Source organism: Arvicola amphibius, chromosome 8 (assembly GCF_903992535.2).
Source record: "Arvicola amphibius chromosome 8, mArvAmp1.2, whole genome shotgun sequence".
Lineage (NCBI taxonomy): Eukaryota > Metazoa > Chordata > Mammalia > Rodentia > Cricetidae > Arvicola > Arvicola amphibius.
In genome coordinates, this window is record NC_052054.1 from 124,834,591 (window position 1) to 124,856,841 (window position 22,251).

Here is a 22,251-nt window from a genome sequence, read left to right on the forward strand (position 1 = left end):
GGACCCACTTTAAAGGTAAAGCAATGATCAAACAAGTTAAATAGGATAAAACAATGTTAATAACCTTTATAACAGAAATCACACATGTGATCACATGTCTGGGTGTGAATTTGGATGTGCATGCTCAAAACTGTTCCCAGCATGAAAGGAAAGGTTCGCAGAGGTATCTTTAGCAGTAGTACTTGGTATTTTGATTTCCCAGGTTTGCAGAGGTATCTTTAGCAGTAGTACTTGGTATTTTGATTTCCCGGGTTTGCAGAGGCATCTTTAGCAGTAGTACTTGGCATTTTGATTTCCCTTGTATGGTCTTCTGTGTTTTCCATAGTTTCCATCTTGAACAGCATGCATTACACTTGTAGTTTGGAAAGAAATAATACTAAAAGAATTCTAGTGTTGTGATGACACTTATTTATGGGTTTTATGTAAATTTTGTTTATAGGTTCCAGGGTAGAGTCCTGAATTGATCCAAAAATTGACAATATTGTATAATACTTTAGGAAATATATAAGGATACATAGTATTTTAGGTTCTTCTTCTAAACTATGCCATTATATTTATGAAGCGGTATATATTTGAACTAGGTTTCTAGAATTGACAGTTCTGTTAGTTAGGAGGGCAACAGTGTGCCAAACTCTTCTTGGCTTCCTGAAGAAGAGGCATGACGGTGAGAGACTGTATAAATGCCCCAGTTAAGAGAATCTTCCATATTCGGGAAAGTCGTCATTTATTGCCCTCTCTAAAAACCTGCTACATCAGCAGCAAGGAGCCACAGAAAAACCATCACATTAAACCATCACTAGAGTTACTGACTCAGAATGTTGGGTATTTAGGAAGAACAAGAAGCAGCAGGGTGGATGATGGCAGGGTGGAGTGGGAGGGAGCAGAGAGAGAAGAGAACTGAGGTAGAGGAGGAGCCAGGACTAGCAGAGGAACTTGTCACATTTCTCCAAACAAAGGATTCTTAGTGTGCTCATTTCTTGAACCCATTTAAGTGATGGGAAAAATCCATATTTAAAGATTTATGACACTATTCCAAGCAGAAATATCAATGGCAAGGCATGTTAAAACAGTCATATGCCAAATGTAGAGGAATTTGGTGTGTCTACAGAACACTGAACAAAGAGAATATCTGGAGTTCTAAAAGAACGCAAACATGTGTTAGCATAGCCAATTTTATTTTGAAAATTAAAATTATCTTTTAGAACATTTTCATTTATCAGATTACTTCAGTAGTTGCCAATGCTAATTTGGGAAAAAATCTGATGTCTTTTAACGAGTGCTCTGGCCACTTGAATGTGTGACTTATTTTACCAGTTTTTTATGCTCTGTTTGGAGCTAAATTTGGACCCTTGCCAAGTCCAAATTTGAGGATTTCCACAAAGGAAAACCTAAAGTTTAATATTGAAGAAAGAAGTTGATGAAAGCCTAATGAAAGTCTGAAGGTTCCATCCTCTAAGCATTGCACATTCTCCACACATTGAATGCATATTATTCATTTCTTCTGGAAACATATGTATTAATTATCTAAAATGAATGAAGCTCTATCTTGGTGCTATACCTTTATTAATAAAAACATGTGGTAACTGGGCCCCTTTCTTTAACTAATTGCAAAAAGGCACAATCTCTATGATTCTGAAGCACAAAGAACTGTGTGGACATTCATGGTTTTGAAGAACTTGTTTGCATACTCCTATGTTTGATGAATGTTGGCTTCTCACCTTTAATTGACCTTGTTATGAAGGAAGGATATACTAATACCTAGAATATTTGCAAAATTACTAGAACAATAATTAATATTATTAAATAGGGTTGTGGAAAGCAAAATTGTACACCTACAATGATGTATATTTAAAATGTAGATCACTCTACTTCTGTGTAAATAATTCCCCAAAGACAAATGAGTAACATGAACCTCATGTGGGCCTAGTCTGTATTATGTCTGTAGTAACCTCACACCTTCTGCAGGCACTAATTTGAAGAGCTTTAGACTTTCATTGGTATGAAAACCAGAGATAAAGCCGGGTGGTGGTGGCACACGCCTTTAATAGGACTCAGGAGGCAGAGGCAGGCGGATCTCTATGAGTTCAAGGCCATCCTGGTCTACAAGAGCTAGTTCCAGGACAGGCTCCAAAGCTACAGAGAAACCCTGTCTCTAAAAACAAACAAACAAGAGATAAATTGATGTTAAGACACTGGAATGGATCTAAGACCGCAGTGCTATGGAGTAGAGTCTACATTTCAGTTGAAATTCAGCAGTTTTAAAACATACCCTTCTTTTTTGTTTCTAAAAGAAAAAAAAGAGTATTCATTTAGAAAAATGAGGAGCAATTTATCCATTTTAAAATGGTGACTCTTAAACAGGGAAGTACACGGCAGCTCAAATGCACACCACTTTTCATGTTTACTTGCTGCTGAGTGAAAGGCGGAGGTACAAGGAAGGCAAGAAGGAAATGAGACGAGAGAGCCTCTCTCCAGGCACACAGGTTGTGACTTGGCCTCACCTGGACCAATCGGTGGCACTGGGAATATAATTGTAAGAGCAGAGGGCCACGTTTCAAGGAAATGAAAGCAAACTAGTAAAAACCAAAATAAGAAACAAAGACCCAAAAGTAGTTTAGAAAATAAATTTTCTTTCAATGTGAAGTGCCCAATTCTCTGCATTGAAGACAAAACTTGATTCTGCTTACTGTTCTGGTGTCTGTGAGGGGCGACCAGACACGAAGCTTCGACATTCCTCAGGTGCAGAGGACACCTGGCCCTTATCTGCGATGCTTCCTGCCTCCGACCTAGACAAATGGCACATTGCACAATCACAACAGAGCAGGTCATCACTGTTTAATATCTCATATGCTCTACAGAGGGAATCGTCGGCTACTGACAGCACATCTGGTTGCTAGCATTTCTCCCCATGAGCCCATTTTGTGTGGAAGTTATAGAGCTTATTCCCCAGCAGTATTTCACTACATGCAAGCAAAACGTGGAGTCTAGAGGCTTTTAGTCCTTGTAAGGGCTGTCTAACATACAGTAGGCATGAAATAACACACAGTTACTGGAAAGAAAAACAACACAGTATTGCGTAGCAATTTTTCCCTGGAGTGTTGGGAATTGGATCCAGGACACTGTACAAGCTAAGTAGGTACTTTACTACTGAGCTATGTCTCACTCCAGCAATTTATCTTTCCACTGCCTCTACAACACCATTTACTGAACAAAAGAACATGGTGTCGGTAATTGTTTCTCTTTTCTTGGTAAAATTATAAATTATATTTTAAAAAGACTAAAGCAAAGATAAAGTTTTACTATGTAATTAAGAACTATAGAGTAAAATTTGAGTACATGAGCTCATTCCATTAAAAAAAATAAATAAATAAAAGAGGTTTATTTAACTCATGGCTCTGGAGGCTTGGGAACCCAAAGGCAGGTGATGATGGCTTCTTACCATGTTGCCATGGTAAAGGATGTTACAGGGTATCACATGGCAAAAGAGTTGGCTGTTCATAGAATGCTCACTCTCACACAAAGCCACTGCCATGATAATCTATTAAAACACTAATCTACCCACGTGGGCAATCTTTGTAACCCAATTTCCCCAAAGCTTCCACCTTAAAAAGTCATTTATTTTAAAGTTTGAGTCTGACTATGTCAGCGATACCAGTTGTCTACAATAGCTTTACCATCCCTGGGCCGACTTTGTTCCAATCCGGGAGACACACGGACAGCATGCTGAAGGGTAACGCCCTCCTGACCGTTAGCAAACACTAATATTCAGAGAGCTTCCCACCTTTTACCACCTGCAGGCTTAGACTCCTGTCCATTTTCCTCCACCTTTTTCCCTGGTGCTAACTTTTCAGCGCTGTCAAGCAGAGCGCTAAGCGCCACTCTCCTGAAGACGTTCCCGTGAGCTTCTTTGATAAACTGGACCAGCTGGCGGATGTCACAGTACAGTCCCTGTTTGGAGGCAAGAAGAAGGTTTGGGAGCAGTCAAAGTCACCGGAAAGCTGTCTGGTGAGATGTCCTGGGGTGAGAAGTCAGTTGCGTGGGTTTTGATGAGCGGCGGAGTCATGAAAGGAGGACTACTATCACTGCTGCAGTAATGGGTGTGTTTGCCTCTACCAGACCTGACCAAGACCTTACCCTGAGATCCCAGCCCTGTCCCCTCACTGCCCACAGCCAAGCTCACTCACCCACTGTCACCCACGTCCTAGTAGCCAGAGCAAAGCAGAGTAAAGATAAAATGGCCATGTATGGACACACAACCGCAGGAGGGAGAACCTAGGGACTGGTACATAGGTCTCTGAAGCTGTATTAATTTCCCATTCTCCAAACACCCTATATAAACTCATGTATCTCCTCCCCTTTTAGCAGACATGCCTTTCCCACAGTGTCTGCCCCTCACTGTTAGAAATAAACAGTTCTGTCTGCTGAGGTAAAAACAAAAAACAAAAACCAGATGTGTTTGGTTTCCCCATTGTTCCTACAGGAGAATGCTACTCTACATGTTCAGTAGAAGAGAGGATAGATAGCAAGCTTCAAATTCATAGTCAGCTATACCACTTGAAAGACATCAGTCTATACTCTTAAACATTCAATGCCCAAGTTTTCTCTATTAATCGTGAGTTCCAAAGAGAACGTTATTTTGCCAGAAGAAGAGGAGGAGGTGAAGAAGAAAAAAAAAAGGTAACCAGAATTTTGTTTAGAATGGAAACTTCAGCCTCTAATCAGCTTCTCCATATGGCCTGGATTATTATGGATTTATGTAAAGTAATTCATTTACATAATTCTAATGAAGGTCGATCATTGACAGGATGATGAACTTTCCTGGACATACATAGTAAATGATATGTCTGCTGTAGTTGCACTGAGTGTGATATGGCCACGAGCCTAAGACTGTGCAGAGGGGCCTATAATGCGAGAACACTGGTGGGTTGACCTTTAAAAATGTGTGTATACTTATTTTTCCTTGAGATACTAAGTTTTGCTCCATGACTCCCTTCTTTAAAGTGGTAGTTACTTCAGCTTTGTGGTAAAACAGAATTTAAGGACATAAAAAAATTACCTTGATACCTTTGTTTTTCAAAACCCTACCACAATGGGACAATTATGCCCATGATCTTCGGAAAGGCAGAAGAAAGGACCTTCAAGGATTACAGAAACAATGTCTGCTTTGTCCTGTGGGGAGCAGGGCCTTGAGTCCTGCACTCAGTTCTTCATTTGCTCATCCATGGAAGAGAAAGTCAGCTAAGAGCAAATTTTCTCTTTTCACCAGGGCGTGCAAGGGCCTACATATCAGCTGGGAGAACTGTCGTAAATAACAGCTACTGACGAATGGCCGGGTTCTGTGGAGACTCACTCTAGATACATTGCCTGAGACTTCGTGAAGTGGGAAACCTAGGAATGACTCATTTGACTTGAGTTATTCTGCTAGGATAGCAGTTTACAGGCAAAGGTAAGCCTATGGATAAGTAAAGAATTTAATATTTCTTCTATGTATGAAGTTATAAATTAAGATTTGTAAGAACTCACATGCACCACAATGAGCTTTAAATATCATGTCTAGCCAGAACCAAAGGGAATGTATGAATGGTGTCTGTGTTACATTTGAGGTCCAAGAAGATTGCAGGATTGCCATTGACGCAAAAGTAATTTCTATTTGGTTTATGGAAGTTATGTTTATCTAAAATGAACCACTTCGCAGTTTAGGATAAGATAAAATAATGCCCTCCATTTAGTAAAACAGCAGCTAGGTCCATATGTGTAAACGGCTCATTTCTATATAGAAATCACAGCATCTAACAGAAGTAGGAGGAATGCTCTTTTGGTACCCAAGGGGCCTGAATTCACCTATGTGTGTCATGTTTGTCTTCTTGTATCTACACTGAGTATCTCAAGGCATCCTGTTCTTGGGAGGACTTGGACATTTCATAATAGTTTTCTCCCACACTACTTGCAACTTCATTTCCTGAATCACCACATGCTTTTATTCAGAGGAGATAAAGATTATAATGTTCAACAAAAGAAAGTAAAACAAATTTCAATAGCATATTTGTATGAGTTCTTGAAAGTAAATACAGTTTCAAATAATTCTTGTAATAACATCCTTTCCTATTTCATGAATCAATAACATATTCTATCTCCTTCTATCTGAAAGGCTAAAAGTGCCCGTATCCTTGTCACCATGGTCACCACAAGCCGATGTGGTTGAAAAGGAAGATAAGTGAACTGCAGGTAGCACAGAGGGTTTGGGCTCCATGGTGAGATGGGGTGACAATGGAAAAAATGGATACTGTGACTTTTAGACGTCCTTCTTCCAGGTCACAGGATGTGAGCTGCTGTTAGGAATGGGGGAACACTTCTCACCAGATTCTCAGGGCTGTGTAGCTCATGTGTGGTTGAGGCACAGCGTGTGATGAGGGACTTGAACATGGCACCCACGATAATGCCCTCCACATTTTGGGCTGTGGATTTGTTGTCCACTGTGGTGAAGTTATTTCCAAATCCAGCCTTGTCTGGAATGCAAAGGCATGTGTTAAAGGCAATAAGCAACAGTAGGATGTAAGGAAGTCATTGGCAGCTAGGGAACTGGGAAGGACAGACACGGTGATTTAAGATTTACCAGTGTAATGATCCCTGTGCAGATTAGAAAAACAGTCTATGTCACAGTCTGTGCTGTGATGTGTTCTGATGTGGCCCTGGCAGAGGAGCATTTGCGTTGATTAATCTTAGAAAGGAAAGTGGGTCAAAAGAAAGAGGGGGGAGAGAAGGGAGGGCAGAGGAAGGAAGGGAGGGAGGGAGGGAGAGAGGAAGGGAGGGAGGGAGAGAGGAAGGGAGACCAACTTATTGGTTTCTCCATAGAGAAAATATAATGTGACTCCACCTTCTTTGGTGGGGAACTCTGGCTTTTTAGGGGAAATTATCCATCAGATTGGTCAGCATGAGCTATGCGGCAAGGCTGAAGTGCTGGAGCCCTTGTAGAAGAACTGTTGCAGGTCAGGGGAAACTGAGTCCTGCTAGCATTTGTTGCCAGAAGCTATGGGCACATGTGGGGATGAAACAATTCCACTCTCCTTCAGCTCAACATCCTTAACACAGGGCATGGAAAATGCTGGCGACCCAAAGGCTGTTAACCACCCCCCCCCCTTTTTTTTGACATAGCCACAGATCTTGAGAAGACACATATGTCTTCTGTGGCTTTGCAAAAGGAATCTTTATGACATGGGAGCCAACTGTGGATTGTGGGAAGGATATATACAGCTCTCAGAGTGATAGATAAGGATCTGTGCTGTGCTGTCCGTCTGAGTTACTGTGAATCCTCTGTCTCAAGAATCCTCAGAGGAACACAGCATGCTTGATTATCAACCTTCACTGTCTGGACCAATTGATGAAGATTCAGCTCCAGATTTACAGTACTGAAAGTAATGCTGAAATCTGTGCTTAAGAGTTCCTACATCAAATTAGAAATGAGATGGGGGGAGAGAGAGAGGGGGGAGAGAGAGAGGGGTGAAGGAGGGAGGGAGGGAGGGAGGGAGGGAGGGAGGGAGGGAGGGAGGGAGAGATTTAAGCTTATAATTTGTAAATTCTTTCAAAGATCTTGACTATAATCCTCACTTAATGTTTTCAAATTTATAAAATGATTAAACTAGCTCTAAGAGGAAATAGTTATTTCAAGGGGTCTACAAGGAAGCAATATTTTCTCTTAGTGTGATAAAATTCCTATTTAATGAGATAAATTACCCTGTGAGGACACCGTGTGTCATAAGATTATTCGGAGGCCATCTCTTTGTTTTTATTACACACAGTCCCATATGCATATGGAAGCACATGTGAACAGGTATGTATAAATATTTCTCTTCTGAGTTCTAGCCCCAGACATTGAGTGTGCCAGGGAAACACTACCTGCTTCACCTCACGGTGGCTGCGGCTCACACTCAGGGGTGGCTTTACTTACTGTCAGTGACTGGCTCCATACAAAATCCTAGCAAAGCATGCAAGAAGTCCACTACATTATTGAGAGAGTCCTTGTTCACATAGTCCCTCATGGTTTGTCGGAACTGCATCTTATCTAGCTTGTATAGCTTAGTGAGGCAGTTCTGGGCCTGCAATGAAGGAAGAAAAGTGAAAAAGTCACAAGTACCAGCTTAAGCTCCAGACACCGTTAGTCTGAGACAAAAGTTGCAGAGGGCAAAGACTTCCTCCTCCTCCCTCATACCGCTGCCCGGTCCCCTCCATGCTAGGCCAAGTCGTATGAATAAGATGTGGGCAGAAGCCAACTAGGCAGTAAGAAGGAGCTTGTATTCGTGAAAAGCCACTCCTCAGAAAAACCCAAAGCTAATGCTCAAGGGTGGTCCCAGAAGAACTCAGTCTTTTCACCAAGGTCAAGATTTTAAGATCTATTAAAAATAACGGAAGATTAAAATTGAAGCAAGTCATAGAATATGTTGTCTACTCTTAGAAAACCCCAAAGGCTTTCTGCAACAGGAAAAAGCACATAAGTTTCCTGCACAGGCACTTTGAAGTTAGATAGGTTTAATGCAGAGAGAGAAGGCCAGGAGTAGTGAGTGCAAATCCAGTGACTATTCACATTTTTTGATTAATTAATTCATTTTTTGAGATAGGGTCTCTAGTAACTCAGTATAGCCTTGGACTTCTTATATAGGTGAAGATGATCTTGAATTTCTAATCCTCCTGCATTCAACTACTGAACTCTGGGATTACAGATGTGAACCATCACACCTTGCTAATGTGCTACTGGGTATTTACTCAGGATCCTAAGCAAATACTGTACCAGCTGAACTGTAACCTCAGCTGATATGCCCAGGAAGGAAAAGGTCCTTGGAACATATAAGAGGCATAAAATATTATATTCATATATTATTTGTTTGTCTTTGAGCATGAAAGAAAGTATTGTATAAATAGAATTTGGTCTCAGGACATGATCCTTCTGCTCAAAATAACAGTATATTTCCTACAGTCTATTAAATAATTCTGCCTCCTTGCAAAGGAAAAGGGAATAATTCCTACCATCGACAGCATCAAAGTCCCAGTCACTGACAGCAGAGGTTTCAGACACAACGTTCTCATACTACTGGGAACCCTGGGAGGCTGCTAGCTTCCTCCTCATTTGTATGGTGGTTTGCTGTAAAACACACGTTTCTTGCATGAAAAGGCACCAGGTCTTACTATATTATTTCCTGATTTTTTTCTTGCAGTTGAAGGAACTGAGGTTGAAAGAAATCAAGGGTTTTGTCTAAGCTGATACTGTAAGTTCTATGGTAGAATCAATACCAGAAGTCAGGGTCACGCCTACTGAGGTGTAGTTCTGTGAAATAGTCTCATTAACTCTTCAGACGTGGATGGTCCTAAGGAACTATACTTAGATACCAGCCACTCATAACAAGGAGTTGAGATGACTGATACTCGAGATTTACTGGTGCCTTGAAGAAGGCTATATGAACAGAAGAGACACAAGAAAAGTCCTGAAGATGGGATGGAATGGGGAAATGGCGAGGTGTCTGGGCTGAGAGACGGGGCCAAAAGATCAGGAGAGGAGGCACAGCTATGGGAGACCGAGAGACGGGGCCAAAGATCAGGAGAGGAGGCACAGCTATGGGAGGAGGCACAGCTATGGGAGGAGGCACAGCTATGGGAAGAGGCACAGCTATGGGAGGAGGCACAGCTATGGGAGGCCTCCTTGAGGATGGGAAACTGTAGTCGGATGTGGGCATTGAGGAAGGAAATCTCCGAGAGCTGGAATCGTATTGATGAGTTTCTACTAGTGACCCAGTAGAAAACTTAGTTTGTGTTACTATTTGATATTGTTGTGACCTAGGAAAAATACTTGGAAATTTAAAAGGATAAAAAAAATAGAGTAAAAGGAACTCATAACTCACTAGATCAGCCCTTTGGTATGATCCTGCTATAGTCTCTCCATCTGTATCAGTGAGAATTTTTTTTCATTCTTCCTTCACTCTGTTTTAGAAGATTTTGAAATCAAGTTTTTTTTTTTTTAATCCAGAGAGCTTCTACTTACCATATCTCAAAAGGTCATGTTTTTGTTGTTTTATTTTTATAAAATAGATGCTGCTTTGTGATAATGTGATGTTTACAAAGTGCTTAAGCACAATGTGACCTGTACCAATTCATCTATCATTCTGTACATGATTTATAAAGATCTTCACCGTCATATTTATAAAGGGAATAAAAAACTAAGCCTCTAAAGTACAAATTACTTCATGTTCTGTATAAAACACACCAAGAAGGTATAGTTTCATATCTCTATTGTGAAAGCTACAAGTCTATCTAAAATACTGTGATAAACAGGAACTTTAATCAAGTTTGAAGTTCTTCAGACTTAAAAATTCTTATTCTAAGTAAAGAACCTATTTTTTAATAAATATAAAAACATTAATTAATATCTTTTCAATAATTTGGAACTACTAGTAAATCATTAGAGAGATTGTGTGTTAGAACCTTTATACACTTTTTATATTTTGAAGACATATAAAAGAAGTATTAATCAATGAATTTCTTTTCAATAATTTGGGACTACTAACAAAATTAGATTAATAAATTATGGATTATTATGGGTGTTAGAACCATTGGACACTTACAAAGTATCACTACAATAATTTTATATATATATATATATATATATATATATATATATATATATGACCCAATGGTCTGTTATAAAGGTGAATATATTCTTAACTTTTCAAGAAATATGATGTATGAAAAAATATAGTTTTTAAGCTAGACACTATCCTGGGGAAGTCTCTCAAACTTGTGCATATAATATCTATAAAGAATGAAAAAGAGGTCTAGAAGACCAGAGAGCAATTGGCCAAGAAATCAGGTTAAAAAGGTAAGTAGAAAATTAGCTGGCCAGTTTCAGAAACACAAGATATTCTTGGCCATGTAATGATAGCAACCTCTCTTCTGACCCGACTAGTCCTGTTTTCCTTCAATTCAGAAAAAGAGTATAACTCTCAAAGCCAGTTTATACCTACAGGAAGATGCTTCTTTTTATAGTTTAAGTTGAATTAGGTGAAACTGGTCTTCTGTATAAGGTATGATGTGTTTTCATTAAAGTTGACAGTTTTTATTCATGTTGTAACAGTATTTTGATTCAAGAGAATTTTTTATTGCCTTATTGTTTTGATATTTTTAAATTTTTGGTCTCAAAATCTAGATCTTGGTCAAAATGTCTGAGTTGGGGAATTTAAAAGTTAAACATCGTGACTATACCTCCCATATACACAAAATAAATCAAAATGCTATAACATAATTGAATATAAAAGAAAGAGAAATGGATAAATCAATAGATGGTAGATGATACATTAAATGAGAAATCTAGCATGCTAATACTGTATGAATACTTCATGACAAAACCTACACCAGAGAAAATGGGCTGGCATCAGATTTCAACATGATCCTCAAACTCTGCAAAGACATGCCAAAGAGATTTCTGCTCAAGTTTGAATGAAATTTTCATTTTTAAAAGAATGTTTTCTTATAATTTTAGTTCCAGTGTAGAAATGAGGCAACTGGCCTGGATCAGGCTTGTTGGAGGCAGGCTCTTGCTCAAGTCAGAAGGGAAGGTAGCAGTTGGCAGATGCAATTGAACGTGAGCTATAATAGAACACATTCCCTTACTGCAGTCCAGTGACAGCCCATATGCAGAGTTTCAAGTTTCATACAGTTCCAAGAAACATGAGCTCAAAAAGATAGAAGATGAGGGGCATTCTCATGCAAAGCAGCCAGATGCCTGGCTACTTTTACAGTCCTGTTTTGTCTCAATAAGGGCCACTTTCCATTTCTAAATAAGAATATTAATGCCTTTGACCCCTCCTTCTTATGTGCAATGCTTCCTTGTTACCCAGATGATCGAAGGAGCCTCTGAACAGATCACCAGATGTTTACTAAATGTATGCATCTGGGTGAAGTCCTTTCAGACTTCTATTTAGATGTTCTGATTCTGCACCCCTTTCCCAAATGCTCTGCAATAGCCAGGAGGCGGAGCAGCTTTCCCAGTCAAACTTTCCTACGGCTCGGGTTTAGATGTCTTGAGATGCCTTGTGGGAATCCTCTCACCCAAAGATGGTATTGGTTGCCTATGAAATACAATATTTTCAGGAACATTGACCCTCATTGTCAAAGGACTCATTCCTCATTTGGAAGTATGGAAGAGAGAGAGAGAGAAAGAGTAAATGGAATCTACTTTAATTCTCTTACATTCTCTCGGAATACCTGGTGTCTCAGACGATCTCCGGAGAGCCCCCGGTGTCCTTCTCCGCAACCATAGGCACATCCCAAAGACTTCACGATTTTGATGAGCATAGTGAGAGCAAGCCTATGGTTGCTTACAGGTATATTTTCATCCTAGTAACCATGATTGAGAAAGAAAGAGAAGCCTGTTGACTTTGCCACCAAGCTTTTTGGGTACTAGATATCTATTTTATAAAATTAGTGTGTGTTATATCGATTTAGAAAATAAAGTTGTCTAGAGTTCAACAAACACACTTTTTAAAAACCTAGTACATGAACCAACAGAAAGAAACTGCATTCTGAACATGCTATGACAATACAGAATTTGAATGTGTTTATTCTAAAACATACTTTCACATCCTTGATGAATGTTCAGAACTACAAGCTAGAGAGAGACAGTGGGATGACCAACAGTGAACACAAATAGATTTTCATAGCGACTATCCTTATCAGTATGTTTCTGATAACACCACTAGGCAAAGATGATTATTAGCTCTCTGGAACTGACCAAAGTCTGGAACTAGGAAATGTTATAGTAATAAAATCAACATTTTTGGAGAAAAACCTCCCAAGGTCTATTTCCATCATATTGCAATATACATAGCAACAGTAGACTATAGAACTCAGTAAATACTCAACTGGAATTTTGAGACTCATCCAGAAGCTCTCCTGAGATGAATTATGAAATTTATATTTTGTCTCTTTTACTTTTGTAGAATGGAAAACAGAGATTCCCCCCAGGAATTCTTATAGAATTCTTTCTATAGAAGAATAAATAAGCTGTTAGTGAGGACTAATGCTGAGCCCACAGTGGGAGGGCCTTTATCTTTTTAATAGTTGAAGGCTCCTTAGTCCTTCTGGCTATGTTCAACTGTCGGCATGTGCATCATGGAGCCAAGAGCTCATGGTCTGTAGTTGCTTATGGTGATACAAGACAATTGCATAAATTAACCAAGTTTTTTGTGTTTTACTTTTCTGCCTGTGAAGTAAGGGTACTGATGGCTATCCTTCCCATATCATAGGTTTTCCATAGAGACCAAATGAAACAGGGGAAGGGAATCACGCAACAATCATGAGGGTGTTTTCTTTCTCCCATTAGTCACACTGTAGACAAAAAGAATACTGCAATATGGGCACAGTGGGAAAGGACTGAGGGGTTCCAGCAGCGTTATCATCCACTTTAATACAGAGAGGTAGAATCTCTCCTTCCCTAACATTACCCAGCTGGTCCTCCTCTTGTGTGCAAACTCAAGAAGCAGATGTGGGATGGTGCCCTAGAGAGTACACTTCAGGAATAAAACGTCTCTGAGTGATAGAAATGTTGGTTAACCTGCCTCAGCTGAAGACCTCCTCCCACTGCAAAGTTGCCTCTATTAACCATTCAACATCCTATTGTTTGCCTGAAGGAACTCTTTCTCCAGTGACTAGTCGGGGCACAAAGTAAGAAGGAGTTAAAGGTCACTTTACATCACCTGGTGACTGCTTTGAAGAATCATCCTTGAATCCAAGGAAAACTCTGTAATTATTATTAGCTAAGTAAGAAATGATTTTTAGTTTGGATCCAGATTTTAACTTCAATATTTAACAGCTATGTAATCTTGGGCAAACTGTTAACATTTAAGACCCTATGCTTTCTAAAAAGAGAACCACGTTAACGCCTGCCTTGTAGAGACACTGTGAGAGGTGTGAGAGGTGCATGTGGTGGCCACAACAGGAGCAAAGCAAGCACAGCATTATTTACGGGCCTGTGTCACTTCTGTCCCTCAGAGTCACTTGTAAGGACAGATTAAGACTGACTGGATTTGTGTCCTCACTGGTCCCCTGAGGTGAGCACCTTTGGGTAACTCAGGAACACTGCAGCATTTATAGCAGCGCCTTGGGAAAGGTCACACTGACAAGGGCTTCTCTGGAAGGTTGATTTACATAAATTTTAAAATTATTATATGCTCTTTAAAAGCTTTTCTGGCCCTGAGAACTCTTTGTACACATCCATCCAGGCTTTGTTTCTTTAGGCCTTCAGATGTCCTTGGGAGTTAGGTTGCTTTCACTGGAGACATGAAGAAAGATGTATCAAGTTACAGGCAGAAATCAGAGTTATTAAATGATATCTTAAGCTTTTATTATAGGCTAGAGGCCAATAAAGAAATAGAAATTAGTTTTCCCTTTCTTTCTGGAGTCCTGGATAGCAAGTTGAAAAGCAGATAAACTCTAATTCCACAGAAAATAACAGTTTTAAGGTAAAATAGATTTTTATAGATCTTAAAGTCTAATTGCAGTTTGATAAGTGACTACAGAATATTTACATCTTGGTTACTATTCTGAAGATCATAAAATGTGATCTTAAAATTTTCCACATGTACTAATTTTGGACAAAATAAGATTTATTGTATCATTCTATAATATTAAATATAATAATTACTATAGTTACTTACTATAACTAATAATTATATATAGTTGCTTAATTATAGTTATATAATTATATAATTTAATTAATTCTTTACATAGTTATTAACTAAATATATTTAAGATAATATTTAGACAGGAAACATGATTAAGATAAGAGATAAGAGTAGAAAATTCTAAATGAAATAGCAAGAATCCAAGAATATTGGAATAGTTCTGTGGATCAGAGCTCATGAATTTTGGGGAGATATAATCAAATTGTGAGGTGAAGAAATAGAATATTAACAGAGTAAACATGCACCAGTGGGGCTATAGGTAGAAAATAGTTCTATTCATTTATATGTTAAAATCTGATATGGAGAAACTTAGACAATCCAAAGTTTATGTAACAAATTGCAAAAGCGTTTACAGTGTAATCTTTTACTTGTAAACTTAGCATGATATACTTATTGTCACCTGTTAAAAAAATTCTCTGGTTTATTTCAACTTATGAATATCAATTTGATGCTAAAACCTCCAACTGAAATCAGTGCAAGTAATGTGAATTTAAATGGTGATGATTTGTATCTCAACTTCAAAATGACAGAAAAGAAATTTTTGATAAATCAATAGATCGTAAGGCATGATGAGAAGCAGCAAAAATGAAATTGGGGACAACCAATAAGAATCAGATAATAGCCTCAGGGATATGACACACTGAGACTCAAGAGAACTGAGGCTGGATATCTGTTCCCATACCAAAAGATATCTTTGTCTCTCAAATTCAAATACCAAAGCCTTAACTCTCCATCTGTTGGTGTTTGGTGACTGGCTTTGGGAGGCAGTGAGAATTAAATGAAGGTAGACAATGGTGTCCAGAGCCAGGGAGCCTCATAGAGAAACTAGGGTTCTCAGCGTTTGCTTGCACTTGCATAGAGAAGGTCATGTGGGCACATAGTGATGGTGGTCACCTTCTGGTCCAGGGAAAAGGCTGCAGGAAACTCCTGCTGGCACCAGAAGCTTGGACTTCACAGCCTCTATAAATGCAAGAAGTCAATGTCTGCTGATAAATCTCTGTAATTTTTGTAGAGTCTCAGTAGATGGTTGTTAAATTAATAAGCTAGATATGCAAAGTCTTGAGAAAGAAGCTATCCTTGCTGTCAGACTGAATTGGGATAACATAGTAGGTTTAAGATGCTATCTTCCAGAAATAATATTACCAAGACAGCAAAACAACCAACAAACCAAACAAATAAACAAAACAACAAACCAGTTCTAACATTGCATGGGTGACAACTTTTGGATTTAGAAGCCAAACTCATCTAAGTCTCTACATATGCCTACTGAATGTGTCATTAAAAAAAATTTCTACCGGGCTGGAGAGATGGCTCAGAGGTTAAGAGCACTGACTGTGCTTCCAGAGGTCCTGAGTTCAATTCCCAGCAACCACAGGGTGGCTCACAGCCATCTATAGTGAGATCTGGTGCCCTCTTCTGACATGCAAGCAAACATGGAAGGAATGTTGTATACATAATAAATAAATAAATCTTTAAAAAAAAAAAAATTTCTACCATTATTGCTTTCAGACTCTAGGGACTTCTTGTTATTCTAATAAATAAATATCTGGGGGAAAATAAACAAAACTACACACATACACCCCCCACATGCATGTTCATATACACACCCACAAATGAAAAAGAATTCTGGACACCAAACTGCCTGAGAATACAGCAGATACAGATTCAACCATACCTTCTGTTGGTTCTTCTCATTCTTCTCATAAGGACCACCTCCACCTCCTCCACCTCCTCCTCCATTTCCTCCACCTCCGCCTCCTCCATCTCCACCTCCTCCTTCTCCTGCTCCACCATCTCCAGCTCCACTAGCAGAAGGTGCCCCAAACCCACTAGTGGAACTTGAAGACACGCCTTTGAACTGGAAAGTCCCCTCGCTTGCTCTCTTTTCCACAGTCTCGTTTTCCTTGTTTTCACTTTTCTTCCGATTTTTCTCTACACAGGGAACTACGCCAAGTTGAAGCAAACATTCCACAATATTTAGTGCCACATCACAGATGCGAGAACTGATGTCATGGTTAAGGACAAGATAAACAGCCTTCAGAACCACCTGCAGAACACAAAGGTAAACACAGGACAATGAGGTTGCCTGCATTCCCTTTTCCAAAAGTCTCTCATTCTGTTTAATCCATTTCACTGGGCACTAGTAGAAATGGTTATAAATAATTCAGGCAGAAGAATTAAAGACATTTAGCATCTCATTAAGCCTTTCAATCTTGCCAAGAAAGAAATTGTTGATGGAAATAATGAAGCACATTGAGTTAACTTTTTTTAAAAAAAATCATTTGCCCAAATACACACTTAACTGACTTTTTAAATACAAAACATTTTAATCCTCTGCATTTCCCTTTCCACAAACAATGAAGAACAAAGGCTTCCTTAGACTTACACCCAGGAACATCGACTCCTTCACGCTTGTATTATTATTTAACCTCCAATTTTAAATGCAAAATATTTTAACGTTTAAATTATGATCCTTTATTGGTTTTAATATCTTAAATTATTTACCAAGCCTGGTCCCATACAGTGTAATAAAAATGTTGGTAAAATATAATTGTAAAATATAACAATGTTTTCATTGGTTAATGACTATACTCAAAACGAGCACTCCTGTGAATGCAAGCTGAAATCTTTCAAGGACTTCTATTCATTCCTTGTTCCTTCTAGCTTTGTGGGAGGCTCATAGTCCCGGTGATTATATAACTAAAAAAAAGCACAGACGTGTAGTGGAGCATACACTTAAATGTATCTACATATGTGCATTTGGATTCACTAAGGTTTTAGACAAAAACACATTCTAAGATCAAATATAATAAAATACTTGGAAAAACACCCAAATGTACATTTAAGATGGTTGATATTCTTGTGTATTTTTATATGGGTTGCTTCTTCATTTTAAGATTCAGGTAATATTTCTAAGATATATGCATGCCCATGTTACCCAGTCTTCTAAAAATTACACTGAAGTCTTTTTCGTCTTTCTAAGTAAAAGTACTGCTCCTTACAGAAAGATCCAGCATGCCGTTCTTATGGACAAAGTTGTTGGCCCCATCGATATGCTCTGTGTTTTCCAGGTAGCTGTAGTTAATGCAGGAATCTGTGAGGCTTCGGGGCAAGTTTGCGCATGCCAGAGGTTCGTGCGGCATCTCTGGGATAGGCACTTGGCTGCAGAGTTTCCGCATATGCTCACTGAAAAAGTCTGCATAGCCGACATTGAAGGATGCCAGCGTGGTGTTGAAGGTGGCAACTGTGATGGTGGAGATCTGTGACCGCACTGGGAAGACAAGAGCAAGGTTTCAGGTTTCCCCACGTGGACCTGATCCACCAGTTAGACTTTCGTGCTACTTCTTACATTGTGACCACAATCAGAACTTTTAAAGATAATGGACTACTTTCAGCTTGCCTGGAAGGCCATGAAGGTAATCTGATATCTGACAGAGAGTGAAGGGCACAGAGAACTGTGATCACAAACATTCTCCTTAAGACTGAAGCTAGAATTTAAATTTCATAACGATAACCGAAGTTGATAACATTCAACTCAACATACTTAAGTTGATTACATAGACTATTTACTGTTACATGACAGCTCATTGATATAAACTGATTATTTGAGATCTTTTTTTCTATGAGTTTATAGCTGTTAATTAAACTTCACTTTATTAAACTAAACATCAGAAACTTGAGACAGAAACTAGTAGGGATGGAGATGGGGAGGATGCCCTGGTGTGGATAGGGACTAGAAGGAGACAAAAAAGGCCTAGGGGTGGGGTGGGGAGAGTAGTCAGAACATACTGTATACATACTTGAATGTGCCAAACAGTCAACCAAAATGCAGTTCAGATTTGTAATGACAACTAATAGACACCACTGAATATGTATAGTACAGTTTGGAACAAAGGGGACCAAGGAGTAAAGTTTATGTTAACGTGAGAGCATGACGAGAATGAAAAGAATAACCAGTTCTGTTGCAAGTAAAGAGTAAGAAGCTGTGCACCCCCCAGAGACACACATTTGCTCTGCATAAACCACCAAGATGAAACAGTGGCTGTCAGGAAAGTGATCTGGTGGCCTGAGAGAGGTCAGACTTCCTTCACACTGAAGAGCGAGGTTAGACTTCCTTCACACTGATTTGTAGGAGCTGCCTGCCTTGGAGGTATAGCATGGCGGTGGATGAGCAATGAATCTAGACATTCTCCAGCCTTTGGGCTTATGATATTTTGGAATATGTATGAGTGCTTTGTCCTTGTTCTTCCCCTGAAGGTATGGTGCTCATCCAGCAATGGCAAACATCCCCTGCTACTAAAGCTGTGCTAAGAGTAACTAACAAGCACACTTCTGAGCAATACAAATGAAAGATGCAGGGGTTTGAAAAGATAAGCATGCAGAGAACATGTTTGTATATCAATTTGTCACAGGCTAAAGTCACCTCAGAGGAGGGGCCTTCAATTAAGAAAATTCCTCCTAGCCGGGCAGTGGTGGCGCACGCCTTTAATCCCAGCACTCGGGAGGCAGAGGCAGGCGGATCTCTGTGAGTTCGAGACCAGCCTGGTCTACAAGAGCTAGCTCCAGGACAGGCTCTAAAGCTGCAGAGAAACCCTGTCTCGAAAAACCAAAAAAAAAAAAAAAAAAGAAAAAAAAAAAGAAAATTCCTCCTTAAGGTCAGGCTGTAGGCAAGCCAGTTGGGCATTTTCTTAATTAGTGATTGATGGGGGAGGGTCCAGCCCATTGTGGGTGGTGAAATTGCTAGGCTGGTGGTCTGGGTTCTATGAAAAAGCAGACTGAGCAAGTCCTGAGGAGCAAACCAGTAAGCAGCATCCCTCCATGGCCTCTGCGTCAGCTCCTGCCCACAGGCAGCTTCCGCACTTCAGTTCCTGTTCTGACTTATTTCTATTAGGAGAGTTGCTTTTGGTTACGGTGTTTCATCATAGCATTAGAAGCCCTAGGCAGGCTGTGTATGCAGATAACAGTTTAAGAATGGGAAACCATGAAAGACATCTGCACGCCTTCCCTATCCTGCCTATGGTCCACCACCGACGCTCGACCCACCTTCCTTGACAGTGTTTTCTCCGTGGCTGTTGGAGTGGTCTGGGAGGTCGCTCACCAGGGTGTGGTGGGAGTGCGAGGGCCGGGCACTCAGACTTTCCATTTCTGTGGCTGCGTCTGAGCTGCCCCGCCGGGTCAGTTTCCCTGGGATGAACGAGAGTATTACTAGACACTTAAAATCTAGAAGCGCTCTGCTGAGAGTTCTTTTCCTTCTAGAGGACAGCAATAAGGTGAGAGTGTATGAAGGTGAGCATGAAGCTCAACCAAAATAGCAAGACTTGACTTGGGAATAGCCAAGGTCAAGATGACAGATGAGACTGCCCGTGGTAAGGTCATACTCAATCTAAAACCAATGTCAGAGACCATCTGTTGTGGCTTGCTACCTGTTAGCTTCTGATTTTAAGTTTCCTTTCTTAATATGCCATCCAAAGGGGATGGGTTACTATTTCCTTTGCTTTACTTTTTTATTAAATAAAAGTCTGTAATTAGATGAAAAATGAAAATTAATATATAGAATCCTCTATGGCCATGTTTCTACGTCTATAAGGATCTAAGAAAAATTGCTTTTACTGGATAATCATAGAGGAATCTTGCATAATTAATAATTTATCTGCATTTCTTTGGTTGTGAAAACCCCACATTATTTTAGTACTGGGGAACTTGCATTTGGGCCCAGTGTTCTTGAATAAACTGTTCAAAAAAGATCAATATTTGGAAGGGATCCTGAGCTCCACATTCACAATTAGGTCACTTGGTCTGTGCCCTACTGGGAAGATATTTGCAGTCACCTAAGATGGTGGTTTGCCAGCCTCCCTTTTCGATGCCTCTCCTGTCTTCTCCAAGTCCAGAGAAACTTCCAAATGAGAATGTGCTTCTGGTGGGTGAAACATCTAGGTGGTCCTCATGCAGCAGGAATGGTACACCCATTCTTCTAGGGCGCCTCTTCCCCGTGTGGTGAAATGGAATAGAGCCTTTCCTCTCTCGGTCTTCTTTGCGACTTTTGAACTATAATCACGAGAGAAGGGAGACAAAGGAGACATAAGAGTGAGCACAGGATATATTCGAGGAAGAGGACTCGCAGGGCGTTATTGAATATCACCCAGTAATCAGGGGGAAATGTCACAAGGATGTTAATGGAGGGAGGGTAACTAAGCAAAACGCTAGATTTTCTGGAAGTCTTTCTGCTGGGTGAGTTTGAACAAGGGTTCTCACAGAGAAGACCCTGAGTCATCAGCAGTAGCATCCTTTGGGAACTTGTTAAAACTGCAGCTTGCAGCTTCAACCTCAGACATCCTTAACATCTAAAATTCAGAAGGAGAAGCCTGGCGATCTATGACCTAACAAGCCCTGTGGGTGCTTCTGATCCCTGAAGCACACTCAAGGCCGAGAACCTCTAAGGCAGAGAATCAGTGTCCCTAGTCACCGCTCGGATCTGTCCCCTTTGACTCTGTTCTGCTTTCCAAGTTTGAGGTCTGGTTAGTAACTTCACTGTTCACAAAGATGGTCAAAGAAGACACATCACAGACATTGGCACAAATCTAGTATTCATACCAAAAGCATTAAGGGTAACTCAGTTTAGAATAGCATCAAAAGCTTTAAAACCACACCCATGTCTTAATTGATTTTGACTACGTTATTCTGGGCACTTAGATATTTAAGCACTCAAAAATACCTATTTGCAGCAAGAATAGAAAAGTACATTGTTTCCCGCTCTCAAATAGGTAATGTTTTTAGAAGAATGGTGGTCAGTGCCTACTGCTGTGTGTTAGTGAAGGAGACACAACTCATTATTTAGTAAGGGGTTGAGTTGATAGACAAGTAGATATCTATGTTCCTCGCGGACACAATTAAACAAATAATTTTGAAAAAAAAGAAAAACAAAGCTGCCACACACACACACACACACACACACACACACACACCATTTTCTAGTTGATTAACTCTATATACTGATGAAAGATAGACAGAATGGCAGATCTACAAGAACGTGAACTTTTTAGATAGAAGCTTTTTTCTTGTCAGCATTAAGCTTGAGCAAACTGCCTAACATTTCTGTGGGTTAATTTCTGTTCAGAAAAATTTGAAGTATAGGCTCTCACTGGATTAAGCAAGAATTACTTGTACGAAATGGAGCCATAGGAAAGAAAACTAGCAGCACGGCACCCCTGCTACCTCCACCTGATAGCACATTGGATTGTCAGCATGGGCCTTCAGGATAACTGTGCGGAACTTCTGGAATAGGACACATGCACACACACACACAACACACATTTGCACATGCACACATTTGCACACGCACACATTTGCGCACACACATTTGCGCACACACATTTGCACACACACATTTGCACAACACACTCACATTGGGTTACAGAGTCATGTTGTGAGTCACTGTTACACTTAGCAGCTGATATTTTCTCCCTTTTCCACTCCTGCATCCTGTGATAGGTTGAGGGCAGTGTGCCCCTCTGGCTTTCTATATCATTGA

At 39.9% G+C, this 22,251-nt stretch overlaps 1 protein-coding gene across 5 annotated transcripts in view; it reads right to left on the reverse strand.

Annotated features, from left to right (window-relative positions):
- Positions 1–22,251, reverse strand: part of Unc80 (unc-80 homolog, NALCN channel complex subunit) — a 163,437-nt gene that overhangs the window by 115,023 nt on the left and 26,163 nt on the right. For 4 of the 5 annotated variants that reach the window (XM_038338760.1, XM_038338759.1, XM_038338761.1 and 1 more), the window contains exons 13-21: positions 20,552–20,768; positions 19,767–19,907; positions 17,726–17,994; positions 16,399–16,770; positions 12,232–12,378; positions 7,946–8,093; positions 6,358–6,506; positions 3,782–3,948; positions 2,688–2,786 (exon numbers count right to left, since the gene is read on the reverse strand). In XM_038338760.1, the coding sequence (XP_038194688.1) occupies positions 2,688–2,786; positions 3,782–3,948; positions 6,358–6,506; positions 7,946–8,093; positions 12,232–12,378; positions 16,399–16,770; positions 17,726–17,994; positions 19,767–19,907; positions 20,552–20,768 (1,709 nt within the window). The remainder of the gene's footprint in view (positions 1–2,687; positions 2,787–3,781; positions 3,949–6,357; positions 6,507–7,945; positions 8,094–12,231; positions 12,379–16,398; positions 16,771–17,725; positions 17,995–19,766; positions 19,908–20,551; positions 20,769–22,251) is intronic. The other variant, XM_038338762.1, reaches the window with a different exon arrangement.